General features: G+C 41.8%; 1 protein-coding gene and 1 long non-coding RNA gene across 4 annotated transcripts in view; one reads left to right on the top strand and one right to left on the bottom strand.

The window, feature by feature from the left end:
* The window catches only part of SNX7 (sorting nexin 7), a 29,487-nt gene extending 21,143 nt beyond the window's left edge, over positions 1–8,344 (bottom strand). Inside the window, exons 1-3 of one of the 3 annotated variants that reach the window (XR_011739779.1) lie at positions 8,063–8,344; positions 2,241–2,423; positions 264–374 (exon numbers count right to left, since the gene is read on the bottom strand). Coding sequence is in view for 1 of the 3 variants with exons in the window: in XM_065841995.2 (XP_065698067.2) it covers positions 264–374; positions 2,241–2,423; positions 8,063–8,248 (480 nt within the window). In the remaining 2 variants the exon portion in view is untranslated. The remainder of the gene's footprint in view (positions 1–263; positions 375–2,240; positions 2,424–8,062) is intronic. The other 2 variants (XR_011739780.1, XM_065841995.2) reach the window with 2 other exon arrangements.
* Positions 8,345–8,418: 74 nt separating this feature from the next.
* LOC136103622 (uncharacterized) overlaps positions 8,419–15,446 on the top strand; it is a 37,432-nt gene continuing 30,404 nt past the window's right edge. Inside the window, exon 1 of the long non-coding RNA XR_011739783.1 lies at positions 8,419–8,577. This is a non-coding gene — a long non-coding RNA (uncharacterized lncRNA). The remainder of the gene's footprint in view (positions 8,578–15,446) is intronic.

The following is a 15,446-nucleotide window of genomic DNA, read 5'->3' on the forward strand; positions in this document are numbered from 1 at the left end:
TGGTTCTTGTAGCACACAGTGCTGAAGAATACATGTACAACTAAGAAGGAAGGACATACATTACTGCAAATTACTGCTAATGGCACAGTTACAAACAAGAAATATCTTTATGGGATTTTTAATTATCACGTAAGGCTAATGAAAATAGGCTGGTTTAAAGTTTGTGAGACTTCAGAAACTGAAGAATGACCTCAAACATCTCTGTATAAAACTGGAGCCACCGCACAAACAAATAAAGATAACTTAAGTTTTAGCAAACGAACAGGAATAATCAATGTCGGATGTGCTTCTTCAAGTTTACTTTTCAGCCAAAGGAAATCCTGATATCGTCTTCGAACTTCATATTCACTAGAGTCAAATTCACCACGAGAAGTCTGAAAACCAGAGGCAAAAAAAAACAGGCCCAGGTTAGAATACCAGAAAAAAAAGAGCAAAGTAGTTTTAGATTTTGGAGAAAACTGAGTGCTTGAAGGGAATGCATACATGATGCTATTTTGCCCATTTTATTTGCTTGCTGTTTTACAAAGTGCAATGATAAAGTACTTGAAGTGATAAAACATGTCCCATTTTAGCAAGAAATCAGAGTTCTACTGTAAAAAAAAAAAAGGCAAGCACTAAACTGCACACTAGAGTGGCTTAGAATAATTAGCCTACCACAATGTTTCCAAAAGATTTCAATCGTTTTTTAGTGTGGCATTTTCCTTCTAGCAATCACAGTTACATTCGTTACTTGTAGGGCACTTCTTGTAAAGCCATTAGTAATCTACGAGTAAGGAAAGTGCATTTTTTAGCATTCTGGGAAAAAAACCCAAATAGCTGACACATGTCCTTGGGACCTGCTGACACTGGTCAACAATCCCCACATTCAAAACATGGAAACTTCAGCATATCATAGCAATAACACTTCCTGTACTGCTTAGTGGATTCTGCGTTCTCTCATCAATTCCAGTTTCATAGCCCTTCGTTAGAACTTGCCAACAAACCTTTAATGAAAACACGGACTCTTTGTGGCTTGATTCTAGAAGACAGAGCAGTGATAAAATAAATCTCATGGTCTGACAATTTTGCAACACTGTAATAAGCATTTTTTTTAGGCATTGAAGTGATGAGTGCTGCTTACCATTCATTGTTGCACAGAGATTTATAATGCAATGCAAGTAAATTCTAAAAACCTCAAAACATGCTCTTGTAATCTATACATTTTTGAGGGTTGAATAAAAATTTTTCAAGGTATGTGGGAGGAATACTATTACTTTATCATCACCAACCAGCACTTCAAATTAAATATGATAAGAAAGGATAGAATAGATAAAAAAGCAAAAGCAATCCACCTTAAAGCCCTTCCACAGTTGCCTGAAGAAAAAATGTTCTCTCGTCTATAAAAACATGCATAAAATGAAAATTATTGCTAGAAAGCTAATGACGATAGCTCTCCTCCTACTCTTTAAATATTTTATGGCGAATTGATATCTCCTCTTATTTAAGGATGAATAATTCCCATTTGAAAATATGGTTTTAAATGAATCTTTTAAAAGGACTTGAAGTAAAATAAATTAACAGAGCAATTCTCAAAATGCAGCCTGCAGAATATTTGCTGGTGATCCCAGAAGAGCTGGCTGGTCTCATGAGGCTGACTTTCTTCCTTATTTCCAGTAAATAATTTGCATTCAGGACAGCTAAAAATACACTTAGCTGTTTCCTAGTATTACTTTTTCATTGGAGGACTGTGGGAGTTTCCCCAGAAATCATATGCAACTGTAAATGGGAAACAAGTGTCCATGTGATCAGGGATGTTGCAATTAGAAAATAGTGGAATTCAACGACTTTATAGCAGGTAACACTTATGTGAGACAGAAGACTGGTAGCCTGCAAGTGATCCAAAAGTCATAAATACTTGGGCTAATATAGTGTCTTCAAACAGAATCAGTCCTTCTGCTTTTTCATATTCCAGCTGAAGATCACCACAGAAAATGTTATTGTCGCATCGAGCTGATTTTACTGTTGAAGAATAATTAGCTATTTTCTCAGCATAAGGAACCTAAGTATCTATGTATGCAGACTTCTACTGTTTTTTTTTCCACAATTTACCACACAGTTTCATACAGTTTTAGTGGTCTAGAACACATGGCAAAATCAGAGTGTAATTTAAAGGTAGTAATATCCCAGAGAATGGCATGCAAGAGTGAAAATGCTACTGCTGTTATCAATGTAAGCTATTATAGCCGTGACTAGCTGCTTACCTTTGTGACTACTCTGTATGTAATAAATGTTTCAATGGCTGTAATGTGGCTTTCAGGATCATCGACTGTAATGAAGAGATCTTTTAATTCTGGTTCATCCTCAAATTTATACTGGTTTATCATTGATGAGGGGGATATTGGCACTGAAGGACTGAATGAGTTTACCTCAGTCAGTGATGTATCCTACAGATAAGACATGAGAACATCTATATCAAAACGTCTTTGTATACAAACACACATCCAAACACACGTCTCAGATGCTAAAATGGCAAACTTTTAAATAATCTGATAAAACAGATAAAACATAGAGCAGATGAAAGAATTGTATAGTACATAGCAAATCTATTATCCTTTTCAGTGTTTCCTTCATTGAGGATGTAAGAAATGAGATTTGTTTTGAAATTGACGAAAGAGCAAAATGCTGCCGTTTGGGAATAATGTTCTGCACAGTTAGAAAGAGAACTTGCCTATAAATGGTAAAATCAGTTATGAATCCTGACACCCAGTAAATGTGTTGGATACTTATCAGCATTACTAATATTGTCAGAAGCCAGTTACTCAGGACTTGTGAAGTTTGAGTTATCTGAAATAACCTGAACAGGGTGGATTTAAAAAAATATTATTTAAAAAGAAAATAAGACAAAATCAGAACCAAAATTTTTATTGGAATTGGATATTTCAGTCTGCGTATATTTTAAAGTAAAATCTGAAATTGAAAACATTTACAGAGACAAAAAATAAATATTTTTTAAAAGAAAAACAGTAATTAAGGATGCAGTATGAATTTGCTGCTTAATTTCTAAAAAAAAAAAAGTCAAACCACTCATTTGCTGAAGTGGCAAACCACTATTTGATAGCATCAACCACTTCCACCACAGCTCTCTAAGAATGTGTCCCCGTAGCAGCTGCCTCTGCTCAGTGTGTTCAATGGTGATCACTCAAATGCTGAGAAATGGAGTGTAAATTGGAAAGAAGCAAGAAATCTCATTTCCTTCCTTAGATGCAAGGCTGGATGAGATCTACTAATCTAAAATATTGAAGGGTACAGTGACTGGGAAAATAATTTCACTAACACCATAAAAGAACGTATGGGGCTTGCGTGGCCAGGTTTTGTTAGTGGGGAGGCTATAGGGTGGCTTCTATGAGAATCTGCTAGAATCTTCCCCCATGTCTGACAGAGCCAATGCCAGGTGGCTCTAAGATGTACCTGCTGATGGCCAAGGCCACGCCCATCAGTGACAGTGGTAGCACCTCTGGGCTAACTTTTAAGAAGGGTTAAAAAGAGACAGGCAACACCAGCAACTGCAGCTGGAGAGAGGTGAGACTGTGTGGAGCAGCTCTGCAGACACACAGGTCAGTGAAGGAAGAGGGCAGGAGGGGCTCCAGGCACCGGAGCAGAGATTCTCCTGCAGCCCATGGTGAAGCCAGCTGTGCCCCTGCAGCCCATGGAGGTCCATGGTGAAGCAGAGATCCACCTGCAGACTGTAGAGGTTAATGGCAGAGCAGATCTCCACCTGAAGCCCATGAAGGTTAATGGTGGAGCAGATAACCATCCACCTGCAGCCTATAAAGGACCCCATGTCAGCATAAGCAGGTTCCCAAAGGAAGCTGTGGCTCTGTTGGAAGCTCACACTGGAGCAGGCTCCTGGCAGGACCTGTGGAGTGAGGAGCCCACACTGGAGCAGGTTTTCTGGTTGGACTTATGACCCTGTAGGGGACCCATGCTGGAGCAGTCTGTTCCTGTAGGACTGCAGTGTCCTGAGAGGTGTTGGATAAATAGAGATGCTGTTTTCAGTGCCTGCTAGCACTAGCTGGCTGTGCTCTACATATGAAGGAGGTCTGATAGTTCAGAGTGGCCCATGTGGTTCGAAGCGCTGAAGCAACAGTAAACTTCTACATGGAAAAAAAATAAAAGCCTGTGAGCATGTAAGGGACTTGAATGGCTATATAACTTGAGGAATAATGACTCTGCAAGGCCTAAATTGGATGAAGGCAAATGTGTTTCATATTTCTAATTTTCTATGGATCATTAATATCATAATGTTTCATTCCTCCTTCTAGGTTGCTACTAAAATTTGTTCTATACAGGCAGGTTTCACAAAGTATATTTTTATATGGAAAGGCTTATGAATATGTGGTTTGTGAAGCAAAACACAGGCAATAAAAAAAAATAGGATAAGCAGGTCTTCAGTTTTGTTGTGATACAGCTCTAGTGTTCATCTGCATATGAATGAATGCATCTGAGTTTTAAACAAACATCTGTTTCTCTTTCTTTATCCTCATGATACTTCAGGTTTACTTCCAGCAGTTCTCGAGGTTCATGTGATAGAAGTCCATCATCACAGAAACAAGGTAAAAAAAAAAGATAATTTTCTATTTTCTCTATAGCTGTAATTTTGTGGTTGGAACTATGTTTTGTGTGAATACAAATGAGGGCAGAGGTTTTGTGGCACAGGAAAAACAGACAGTTCTAGTTCTTGGATTGTATAGCTTGAAAAGAGCATCAGGGCCTTGTCCCAAATCATGATGTCTGTTCCCACAGCTGCCCCAGCTACCTGCCCTTCTCCCTTCCAAGCCCCTTCACTCCTGACAGAGCAATTGGCAGAGATGTGTGTGCTGTGCTTTACTGGCCAGGAGACCAAAGAGAAAATCAATGAGCTCCTGGCTATATTATGGCTTTGTTCTGGGTCTCTTTCCTCTAACACTTGCAATTACCCCGTCTCACTCACACATTTGGCTGCAACTGGTCAGTAAGACTCCAAAATAAATAAGGGAAGGAAAAGACTCACACAGCAGGAGCAGCCTCAAAGCAGGCTGAGCACACAGCTGAGCCTGCAGCTCTTGGTAGAAGACATTAAGCCCAGAGGTTTGCCTAAACACCACTCCTCCCCAGAGCAGATCATTGACTCAGGGTTGCCTCCGTGCCTCATCCATCCCACCCTGCCAGTGAGGATCCAGAGCTCGCAGTTATCTGAGGCCAGGGATACAAAGCAGGTCTGCAGATAAAGGATGTGGTGGCACAGTTTGTCTTAGAATAGCTTAGTTGTTGGAGCGTTCTTCAGAGAAGCAGATTTAGGAAGACAGGATAGTTCCTTGGCCAAAAAAATCACTTATAAATCAGTCTCAAATCTTTGACCAACTCACTTTGGAAGAAAAATTAGCCTCTATGCAATTCTGAAGTGGCACATACATATTTTCCAGAAATACTATTAAGTTTTCTGTAATTATTAAATGGAGACAAATCCTGTAAAACAGAGTTTGAAAGACCTGCTAAAGATTTTAAGTATTAACCGAAGTGCTGACAGCTTTGTCAATGTTAGGTCAAGGTATCAGTTAACAAGGAAGGGAAAAATTAACTAAATGGGTATTGTGATACGTGTGGTGCTCTATACTTTGAAACTAATGGAAGAAAGCAGGTTGAAAACATTGTAGTTGTGTGACTCATAACTCAACCAGCAGAAGTTGTCTCTGCTAAAAAGACCTCAGACCTTTTTCCATGGTAACGGAAACTAGGATAAAGTGAAATGCATGTCACATCATGAAATGCTTTATCAGAGCTGCTGAAGAAGATCCTCGTCTGTAATGTTCAAGATGTGTCACAGGATAGTGGGTCAATGGTTTATGACACTATCATGTTAAATGTCTATGCATTTTCATAGAATAAAAGCCCTGTGTTTACATCTTGAGTAATAACTTAGGGTATTGAGGCTGACAATTTTTAAGAATCTCATTTTTCATCATTTTGGTAGCTGGTACATTTCATTGACTAAACTGAGACAGACGAAGTCAATGTCAGGCGCTGAGCCTTGCGCTGCTGCTGTCCTGCTTGGCCTGCAAATGCTATACCACCACCTTAAAGACTGTGGTGTGAGAAACCTCATTAAGGCACAATTTAAAACAAGGTGGTCTTAGAATGGTATATTATGTAAAAATGGGTTTTAAAAAACTTAGTCTGAAGTTATGTTTAGCCTGTGAGTTTCCCTGCAATGTATGGCGCATGAACAAAGGGGGTGTAATCCCAAATCAACCTCAGAGATTTTGATCAGCTCAAAAGATCAGCCCTCAAATTGCATCTGAAAGCAAACAGTGAGTTTCTGGTCTATATGTGACCACTAAATGCAGGTGTCCAAGCTGCAGAAGGAATGCTGTATTTTCAGATAATGACAAATTTTCTTGTTTGCAGGAATAAGTTATGTGGCATGCATCAATAGTAGTTAAGATTTAATATAAGTAAGAAATATTTGGCAGGAATGCAGGTAGCAGAAATTTAAAGATAAGTACTTTCCATATAGCAGCAGCAACTTGTATCAACTACACTTTTTTTTTATTCCAAAGGAGCATCGCTCTTGTCAAGCAAGCAGCGTAACTGTTGATATGCTGTATTGATAGGCAGATGCCTGCATGCAGACCTGCCTGAGCTTACCTAGTAAAAACAAAAGGATTCAAAGTAAGAAACAAACAACTAAAATTATATTTTTACATTGCTTTTGCATGTGAGTTCAGTGAATCATTCATCTCTTTATGCCAAGTCAAGACTGGTGCTTTCTTAGAAAATGATTTAGCTAGACCCCAGTTATGCTTCAGAAAAACGCGGATAACCTGGTGAGATTTAGCCTGATCTCTTGTATGTTACAGACCATTAAATCATGTAAATAGTCCCTTCTGGCCTTAAAGTCCATGAATTTTGAGCATTTTACTACAGTCAAAAGTTTAAATATGTAGTTCCTAAGAAGGAATCTCTTATTCTAGTGTTTTTATTCATATATACCAAAAATGTCTTGTTTCCAGAAATATGAAAAAATACACATTTAATTCATGTGACAACCAGTCCTACTGAAAATAAATTTGGTGTCACATTTTCAGACAGGAAACATCTCTGTTTCTCTGTAGTGTCACACATCCTGTCACACAGCAATTCAGAAGTTGCAGAAGGTGAATGGGGCCTTAGCTCCCATATAGATATTTTTTTCCACCTTAGCTCTCTGTGTCCTTATGTTATATTTTAGATGCTGCCTCGATAAGGCAAATAGATCCAGACATGTTCTCTTCTTTTATAACTGAGAAGGCATGAGTTAAGTCTCACCTTGAACAAATCAGTACAAACTGAGAAACAATATATGTGGTAGTCATGCCACACTTCATTGGTTTAATTAAAATCAGCAGTATCCGCAAGATTGATGTCCCTGTACCTGGCTGTGTGCTTTTGGAATGTGGACCTTGTCAGTTACACTCGTATTCCCTTCATCAAAATACAGATGTTACTTTCTCAAAGCTCCTATGTGAAAGTGCTAGACTTTCCTTCATCTTTTAAAAGAAAACTCAAACTGAAACTTGGAAATATTTATGTTTAAATACAACTGCAATTACTAAATATGACTGTTTATTTACAGATACATGCACAGTACATGACAAATATAAGTTATGAGGTTACAGCGGGTCCAGATTACTTGGCAAATTTAAGGTAAGCGCAGTTCTGACTTGCACAACTCCTCTGAAGTAACAAAACCCGCTTTTCATGCCCAAGAAGTCGCCCGTGGCTCCGCTGGGCGGACCGGGGGGCGCGGGGCTGCCTGGGGCAGCGCTCGGGGGGCCCCGGAGCCCCGGGCGGCTTCTGCTCGGGCAGCGGCCGAGAGCCGGACCGGCGCGGCACCGTGCGGGCGCGGGGAGCGCGGCGGCCCGGGCAGGCGCCGGCCAGAGGCTGCGATCGCTGCCACCGCCCGGGGCGGGGCCGTCCCGTCCTCCCGCGCCGCCCCGACTCCCCCGGCAGGCCAAAGTACCGGCGAGCGGGGCAGCGGCCCGACCCGCGGAGGGCGCTGCCGTACCTTGCTGAACACCTCCAGGTCGTCCTCCTCGTCGTCCAACGCCAGCACGTCGGCGGCGGCGAGCAGCGGCCCCCGTGCCGCGCCGGGGGCACCGGCGGGGAGCTCGGTCCCGGTCCCGGCCCCTCCCCTGCCGCCGGGGGAGGGCGGGGGGAGCGGAGGCCCCGGTACCTGGCCCTCTGCCTCCATCCTCCTCTGCGAGCGCGGGCGGCGCCGCCGGAGCCGCTCCCCGGGGCACCGCAATTGGCCCTCCGCCGCTCCCCCGCCCACGGCCCCGGCCCGCCCCGGGGGGCGCGCCCAGTGCGCAGGAGTGGAAGCGGCGGCGGCGGGAGGGACGCGCTGCGGGGCCGGGAGGAAGCGGCGCCGGGCCGGGATGTGGCTGCGGGCGGGCGTTGGCTGCCGGCCGGCCCCTCGGCGGCGGCGGGACGGTGGCTGGGGCCGCTGGCGGGGAGGAGGTGGCGGATGCTCACAACGGCCACAGCCGTTTTCATGGGGGCGTCGGGCTCGTCCACGTGTCGGTACCTCCCCGCTTTGGCTGTTTCCAGGGTTGCTGGGGGACTGGGCGGGCCGGCCGGGGCAGCCGGGCTGGGTTAGCCGCCCAGTGCGGGCTCGGTGAGCGCTGCTGCTGGCCCGGGTCACTGGAAAGAGCGTGTGCCGAGCCTGGGGGAGCCACGCAGCCGCCAGCTGTGGCCTCGGCAGCCCCGAGAGTGCCCGCAGGGACGGGTGTGCCCAGGCTTCCTCCTCTCTCCGGGTCGGTCTTTTCCTTCCTGGTGGGTGGCCAGACTGGACACCCTGTGCCCCCACCACCGGGGCAGCAGCCAGGAAGGACCTTGCATCTGGCCTCCCTTGTACCTCGGCCAGCCCTTCTGTTGCGTTGTTTGTAGCTGGAGGCTTCCTTATGCAAGCCTGGTGGAGTCTGATGTGCTTTCTGATACCGAAGCCAGAGGTTACTTTGGGGTCAGAGATTTACTTGTGAGAACGATATTGGCACTGCATTTTCGCTGAAGAGGAGCAGAGAGAGGGACACCAGATGTTTTAGAATAGTAAAACTGCAGAAAGTGAAAACTTAAGAATTGTGGGATTTTGAAGTTGCCCATGTTGAATAGGATGCAATGAGCAGTGCTACTAGTTGCAGGAGCCAGGGGCATGTGATAAGTGAGTAGGCAGGTGAAGGGAGGGGAAGACTGTGTAGCCTCCAGTGGGTGCCACCTCAGGCAAAAAGCATCTGTGCTGAACACTGGAGCTCCTCTGCAGCACGGGGCAGGTTACCGAGGCCAGCGTTTGTGTGGTGAAGAGCAAGGCACGTCTGTCTCTACAGCTCCATCTGAAATGTCTCACTTCAACAGGAGCTTGTTGTTAATGTAGACATCAGGAGTCCTGGGCGGGTACAGGCAGGTACAACATAATCTTTGTGTACCTTCATTTCCTCGCTGTCAAACTGGAAAAGGCAAACCCCATCATCAAGTGAAAGTATTTTCAAAAGTGTTCATTTGTTAAATACTCCTGGCAGTTGATGAGGAAATTTACTTGGTATTTCATGCTTTTCAGTGAAGTCTCGAACCGCAACTTGAAAGAGATAAAAATTAAACAATAAATATTCATTGAACTGTGCAAAGAGAAAAAAGAATATGTCTGTGTAATTAGCGAATGTACACTAAGATACTTTTCATGTTTGTTTAAAGGGAAAAACCTAAAATTCAGAGGGAATGGTGGGTTGGGGGCGATGGACCTTTACACAGCAGTGGCCTCACACGTTTTGGGTGACAGAGGAGCACTTGCTGGGGAGGTTTGTTCTCTTCGCTGGACCAGCCACCAGAGCGAGATGGGACGCGCCTTTCCTGGGTGCTCGCCAATGGCTCAGTATGCTCCAGTGGGTTAAAATCTGTTTTCTGAATAAAGTACATACAGCGCACCTAAGGCCTGAGTTTTTAATATGTCTGTATTTAAATTCAGATGTTATACTTGTGAGGCAATAACAAAATAAAAGAATTCTGATAGAGAATCAGAATTCCAGACAGCACACATCAGAGATAAGTAAAGAACAGCCAGTCAAAGAAAGTATAAATCTGGTGTACTGTAGGCTTCAATACTAAGGCTGTCATCTGGTTCATACTAATTTTTCAAAGTTTTACCATTCTCTTGGGTTCTTTATTTCTGTTTGAGAGAAATCTCACAAGATGCTTTAATTGGATTTTTTTCTTATTATAGCCTTTTTATTAGCTCATTAATCAAGCTTAACAAGACATATTTTTAGATTCCTTGCTGGCGGTGCTTATCTTTCTGTGCTTTATATGTGAAGTGCAAATCTGTGATGAAAAGGTATTCATTGTCCTTCACTCTAGGAAAATATGCATTACATTTAACCATAATTTGGAGTTTTAATCCTCTGCTGAAACAAAACAGGAGACAGTTCAGCCATCACTTTCACTTGCGCTCTCCACCCTCCACTCCAGTTGTCCCTAATCTCTAGTGAAAGGGCCCAGGGAGTAAAAGTAACATCAGGGCACCTTCCCTCCCAAGCTGAGTGGTGTTGCCAGCACCTCTCCTCTGCAATATTTAGCAAAAAAAGAACTTTTTACAGACTCAAGAATTTGTTGCTGAGTTTCAGCTGTAGAACCAGTGATGACTCGAGGCAGTTGAATAATTGTGCAATTCAGAGGTATTGCAGGTCGCATAGACATGGAGCTATGGTTACCAGAGGGGGTTTACAGGTTTCTCTTGTACTGTTATTTCAAAAGTGCATTGCTGTTGATCTTGGTTATTCTTCGTTTCAATGTGTGTATGCTGGCAGGCTCTGTGTTTCCTGGGCACCTGGGATTTACACATTTAACCACAAATATCCTTCCCTGAGCCTGTGGAACTAGATTTTAGCAATAGTCAGGGGTCAATATTTCAGATGGTGTTAGGCCATGAATATTATTGCTCCACATACTTAAATAAATAGTTATTGCACAGAGACAATACTCAACACTATTTTGCTAAGTAAATGTTAACATGTTGTAAAATATGGTGTTTTCTAAATACTTATACAATCTTCCTGAAATGCTCCACCTTTCCAGGCCCTCATACTCAGGAACACCGAGTGGAGTATTCGCATATGCCAGGGCTGAGCTGCAATCGCCTCCAACTTTTATTTGTTCACTTAAGCCCAAAAAAGCTATTTTGTATTACAAAAATGTCAGTATTATTCCTACTTGCATTTTCCCTTTTTCTTTGGTAAGAGTGTTGATCCTAGCTAGTAATCCCTTCCAGAGCTGCTTTTTCTTGAACAAATTAAATTTACAAACACCGAAGCAGAACCAAGCTATTCCTTCGCTCTCATGTGCAGGCTGCATGTGATCCCTTTAGGCCACAATACCGCTTTGAATACTTAATGTTGACTTGTCGAGTTTCACCGACTGCACAGTGATATGGACAGGATTAAATCTTGTTTTATTGCATTGGCTCCCTGGCCAGGCGGTAGCGAGGCATGGAGGGCTTGTGATGTTTTACTCTGGTTCCACCACTGCAGTGCAAAATAATAAGCGTATTAGTGAATCTGCTGACATTGGGCACCTTGACGCAAATGAGAACGTTTCTAGGCCTGCAATGCATTGTCAAGTAACATTCTTGTCGGGGTTGTGTAGTGTATAAGCAGAAGTCATTATGTTTACACCCAGAAGATATTTTGATGGTGAATTAAGGGCTGACCTTCATATCATACCATTTATTAGAACAAGCTTTATACCAAGCTCCATATAATGGCTCAAAATAAGGTTAACTATTTTTGTTCCATACCTGAACTGGCAAAGGAGTCGGAGCATTAAAGCTCTTGGGTAAGTTGTGAGCTCCTTAGCTTTTCAGCTGCCCCTTGTGTTCTGGTTGAAAGGTAACTGTTGAGCTCTTCTGTCGTTTTTGTTGTTATTACTCTCAGTTTGGAAGGTGCTTTAATTGGAATACTGTAAAATAATTTATCTGTCAGACAGTGGATATTTTCTAAGCTTATTTTTTTCAGAGACTATCAGACTGTCTTTGCTTTCTGACTGCCCAAAGGAAATTACAAGGTTGTGTACTCATAATCATGTTATCTCTTTTATAGCTGCAGATCATTTTTATGACATTGGAGCTGTACAAAGCCCTGATCGATATCTAGAGACTTGCTATCCTTTTAAGTTATGTGAGACTGCCAAATTTTAGACATGAAAATATTCCAGGTGAAGTGTTATTGGGTTTCATAATTTTTATAATATCTCAGAACAGTTGCCAAGCTTCATTGGATGTGAAAGCATTGATTTTTTTTTTTTTTTTTTTAATACTTCGCACTATTGTCAGAGTCCATCTGTTCTAATCTAGCATTGTCTCTTCTGCTGAAGTAATGGTTTCATGTTTCCAGATAATTGCTGCTGTTCTTGTTTTTTGATCCACAGTATATTTAGCAATCTGTACTTCATTGCATGAAATGTTAGAGTCTTCTAGTCCAAAAGTATGCAATGAATATATTAATACTTAACATGCCTTTAAAGGTTTATTGCATTACTTTGATATACGGGTCTGAGTTCTTTCTATTTTTAGTTATCCTGATGCCTAGTTTGGGAAGTCTGAACTTTAGGTAAAAGGAAACAGATTAATACTGGACCTCAGTTAACCTGTTTATTAATGACCAGGTGTGACCCTGTTTGTTCAATAACTGGAAAGAAATGACAGTGGGTGATATGAATGTTACTCATTTACAGATATCTGTTTATAACCCATTTAAATTGAAGAATTCTGTATTTCAGTTGTTGCAGTGTAATGAACAGGCTCTGAAAATACTGTGCAAATCTGTGATCATTGTTTGACCTCTTAGGCACAGAGCTTGCCCTTATTTCAAGGTTTATTGGCCTTTATAGAATTACTTTATATGGATTTAGCAATCTTTTATTATTCACACAGGCTTTCAGTGACCCTAAAAAAACTTTACCAAAGGGAGCTAGCAGGTAGGTGAGCCTACTGAAACCAGTCCAGGAGGGACATCTTTGTTTTGATGGTTTAGGTAGATTTCCTTTTTTTTTTTTTTAGACAGAAACTTCATATGCCTCATATCTTAGTTTATGACTACCAGGATGACTATTAAGTTTTTACATGAAAGGTTTTTAGTCCTCAAATTCATGCCTGAACTATTGATGTGACATTGGGATCTGCATGGGACTTCAGTAACACTATAATACTTATTGATAGAAAATGATATGTATGTAGCCATCCTACAGCTACACCGCCACACAATCTGTCAGTCTTATCTTGCATCATTGAGCTGTTTTCTTCCATAAAACTCTGTATGATACTAATTGTAAAGGACAGCAGTTCAAGGTCATTCTTACTAGGAGCTGCCCATTTTTGTTCTATAGAGATCAGAAAATATTAAAAAAAAAATCATAATGCAGAAATAAAAGTGTGGTCATAGATCGTGGGTTATGATCTAGAGGAAAGAATGTGAACAACGTGGCTGCAGAGAGGAATTTATAAGTGATATATGTGAAACTGCCAAAATGAGGATTGCAGCCAAAGGAAGCGAGCCAGCAGTGTAAGTACAATCAATACCCAGGTTAAGTAAACAATTACAGTCTGCTGGAGTTGGAAGGAGGTCCACTCAGCCTGACAGGCCAACTGCAGTGTCTCCAGGTGTACATTCTGAATTTATTTCCTGGATAGCTTTTCTTGCAAGTTACACAAAGTGTAACTGGGTTTTTTTGCAACCCATCAGGCAAAGGCTGCTGTCGATTTGTGAGGAGCTGTTATTAAGTCCTTGCAAATAAATGATGCGTGTCAATTAATAGTTGATGTAGTTTTAAAAATCTGGAAACTGGTGAGGTTCAGAAGTGACCATAAGAGCAAGGTATGTTATCAGACAATATGGTTAGACAGGGGAGCAGGCTTATGAATAAATAAAAAATACAAAGGAGTAATATTAGGGTACCTTGTGAGCACTGAGCTTGCCTGAAATAGAAGAGATAATCCTAGAATGGAAACAACTATGTTTACAATATTTTAGGATAGTTTCCTTATCAAATAGTAATATGTGAAAAAGACCTTGTGTGAAAACTTGGCAGTTTGTCCAAAAGAAGATACTACTTCTCCTTGCAATATTTGCTATAAAGTTGCTGAGTAGCTCAAAATAGTTTCAACACTGTTAAAAGAGATGGCTAACCCCTCAAAAGAGCAGAGAGAGATTTATAGATGAAAGAGTATTTTTTACATTTTGGCTTGGTCTCTTACACCTTACTTAGGCAAAACTTGGGAAAACTGAAAATTTTCCTGAGAGCCTACATACATATGGAACAGATAGTGTGCTAGGTCTGGTAGATCTACTATTATTCCATTACTTTATATTTAACCCCGAAAAATAGCTTTGTGCTTAAAAATATCAGCTGCTCCTAGCTAACAGCAAAGTGCCAGCGGGTATTTGTTTCCATGTGCTCAGAACAGATGAAATACAAGGAACCAGCTCCTACCTGTTCTGTCACAGCTGCGTGTCTTGCTTAGGATCAGCTAAGGCATGTCATGTGTCCGGTGGGAAAGCAATATAGTGAACACGTGAGTGAGGTGTGGCACAAGTGCACGGGAGAGTAGACTTCATTAATTTTGTAGCCCCAAGAATAATATTTTTTTAAATTTTATTCTTTCTTAGCATGTCTCTGTGATTTTGTACTGTCTATAACTTCAGAGGCTTTGTCTCCAAAATCAAGAAGTATTTGTCTCCAAATACTGAGAAGAACCATTGCCAAATTCTAGAAAACCATCGCTGAGGAAACTATTTAAATTTCAATACTTTATGCAGAGACACAGAGTGACTTCAGACAATAAGGTCAGACTGCAGCTGCAGGAGCTCTGGATCAGATGGGGAAGGAAGTATTCCGAGAGATGAAATTTACAGTAGCAGCACAAGCAGTCATATGCTTCCTGCAGTTTTGTCTTATTTAATAACTGTTAGCAGTTTTGTTTTGGGTTGTGAGAAAATGAGAAAGACCAGATTTGTCTGTATTTTAGAGGGAAAACAATGGGATTAGTTAGATCTCTATTTTATTCAACTGGTTTTGCACTTGGGGATGAGCCAGTGCACTGAGCAGAGCACTTGAGATGTTGAGCCAGTGGTTTTGCAAGAGAACTTGTGTCTAAAATAAGGTTTATGGAGGGACTGTGTCATAGAAATACTGTACTCTGGTGAGTTACAGTGAACTCTGTAGTTAGATGGCAGGTGGCACTGGCACTTGTATTCCACTGAGAGAAAGAGAAAAGATGTTAGGCAAGATGAAACTGCAGGGAAGAGTAGGTGTACCTCCCCAGCTCCTAGGAATTAAATCCTGTCATGTTAGATGAAAGCTTAAATACATTAAAGTTCTCTTCTTTATTAATCTTTCTGATAAGCGATTGC

The sequence above is a fragment of the Patagioenas fasciata genome, chromosome 6, assembly GCF_037038585.1.
Source record: "Patagioenas fasciata isolate bPatFas1 chromosome 6, bPatFas1.hap1, whole genome shotgun sequence".
Lineage (NCBI taxonomy): Eukaryota > Metazoa > Chordata > Aves > Columbiformes > Columbidae > Patagioenas > Patagioenas fasciata.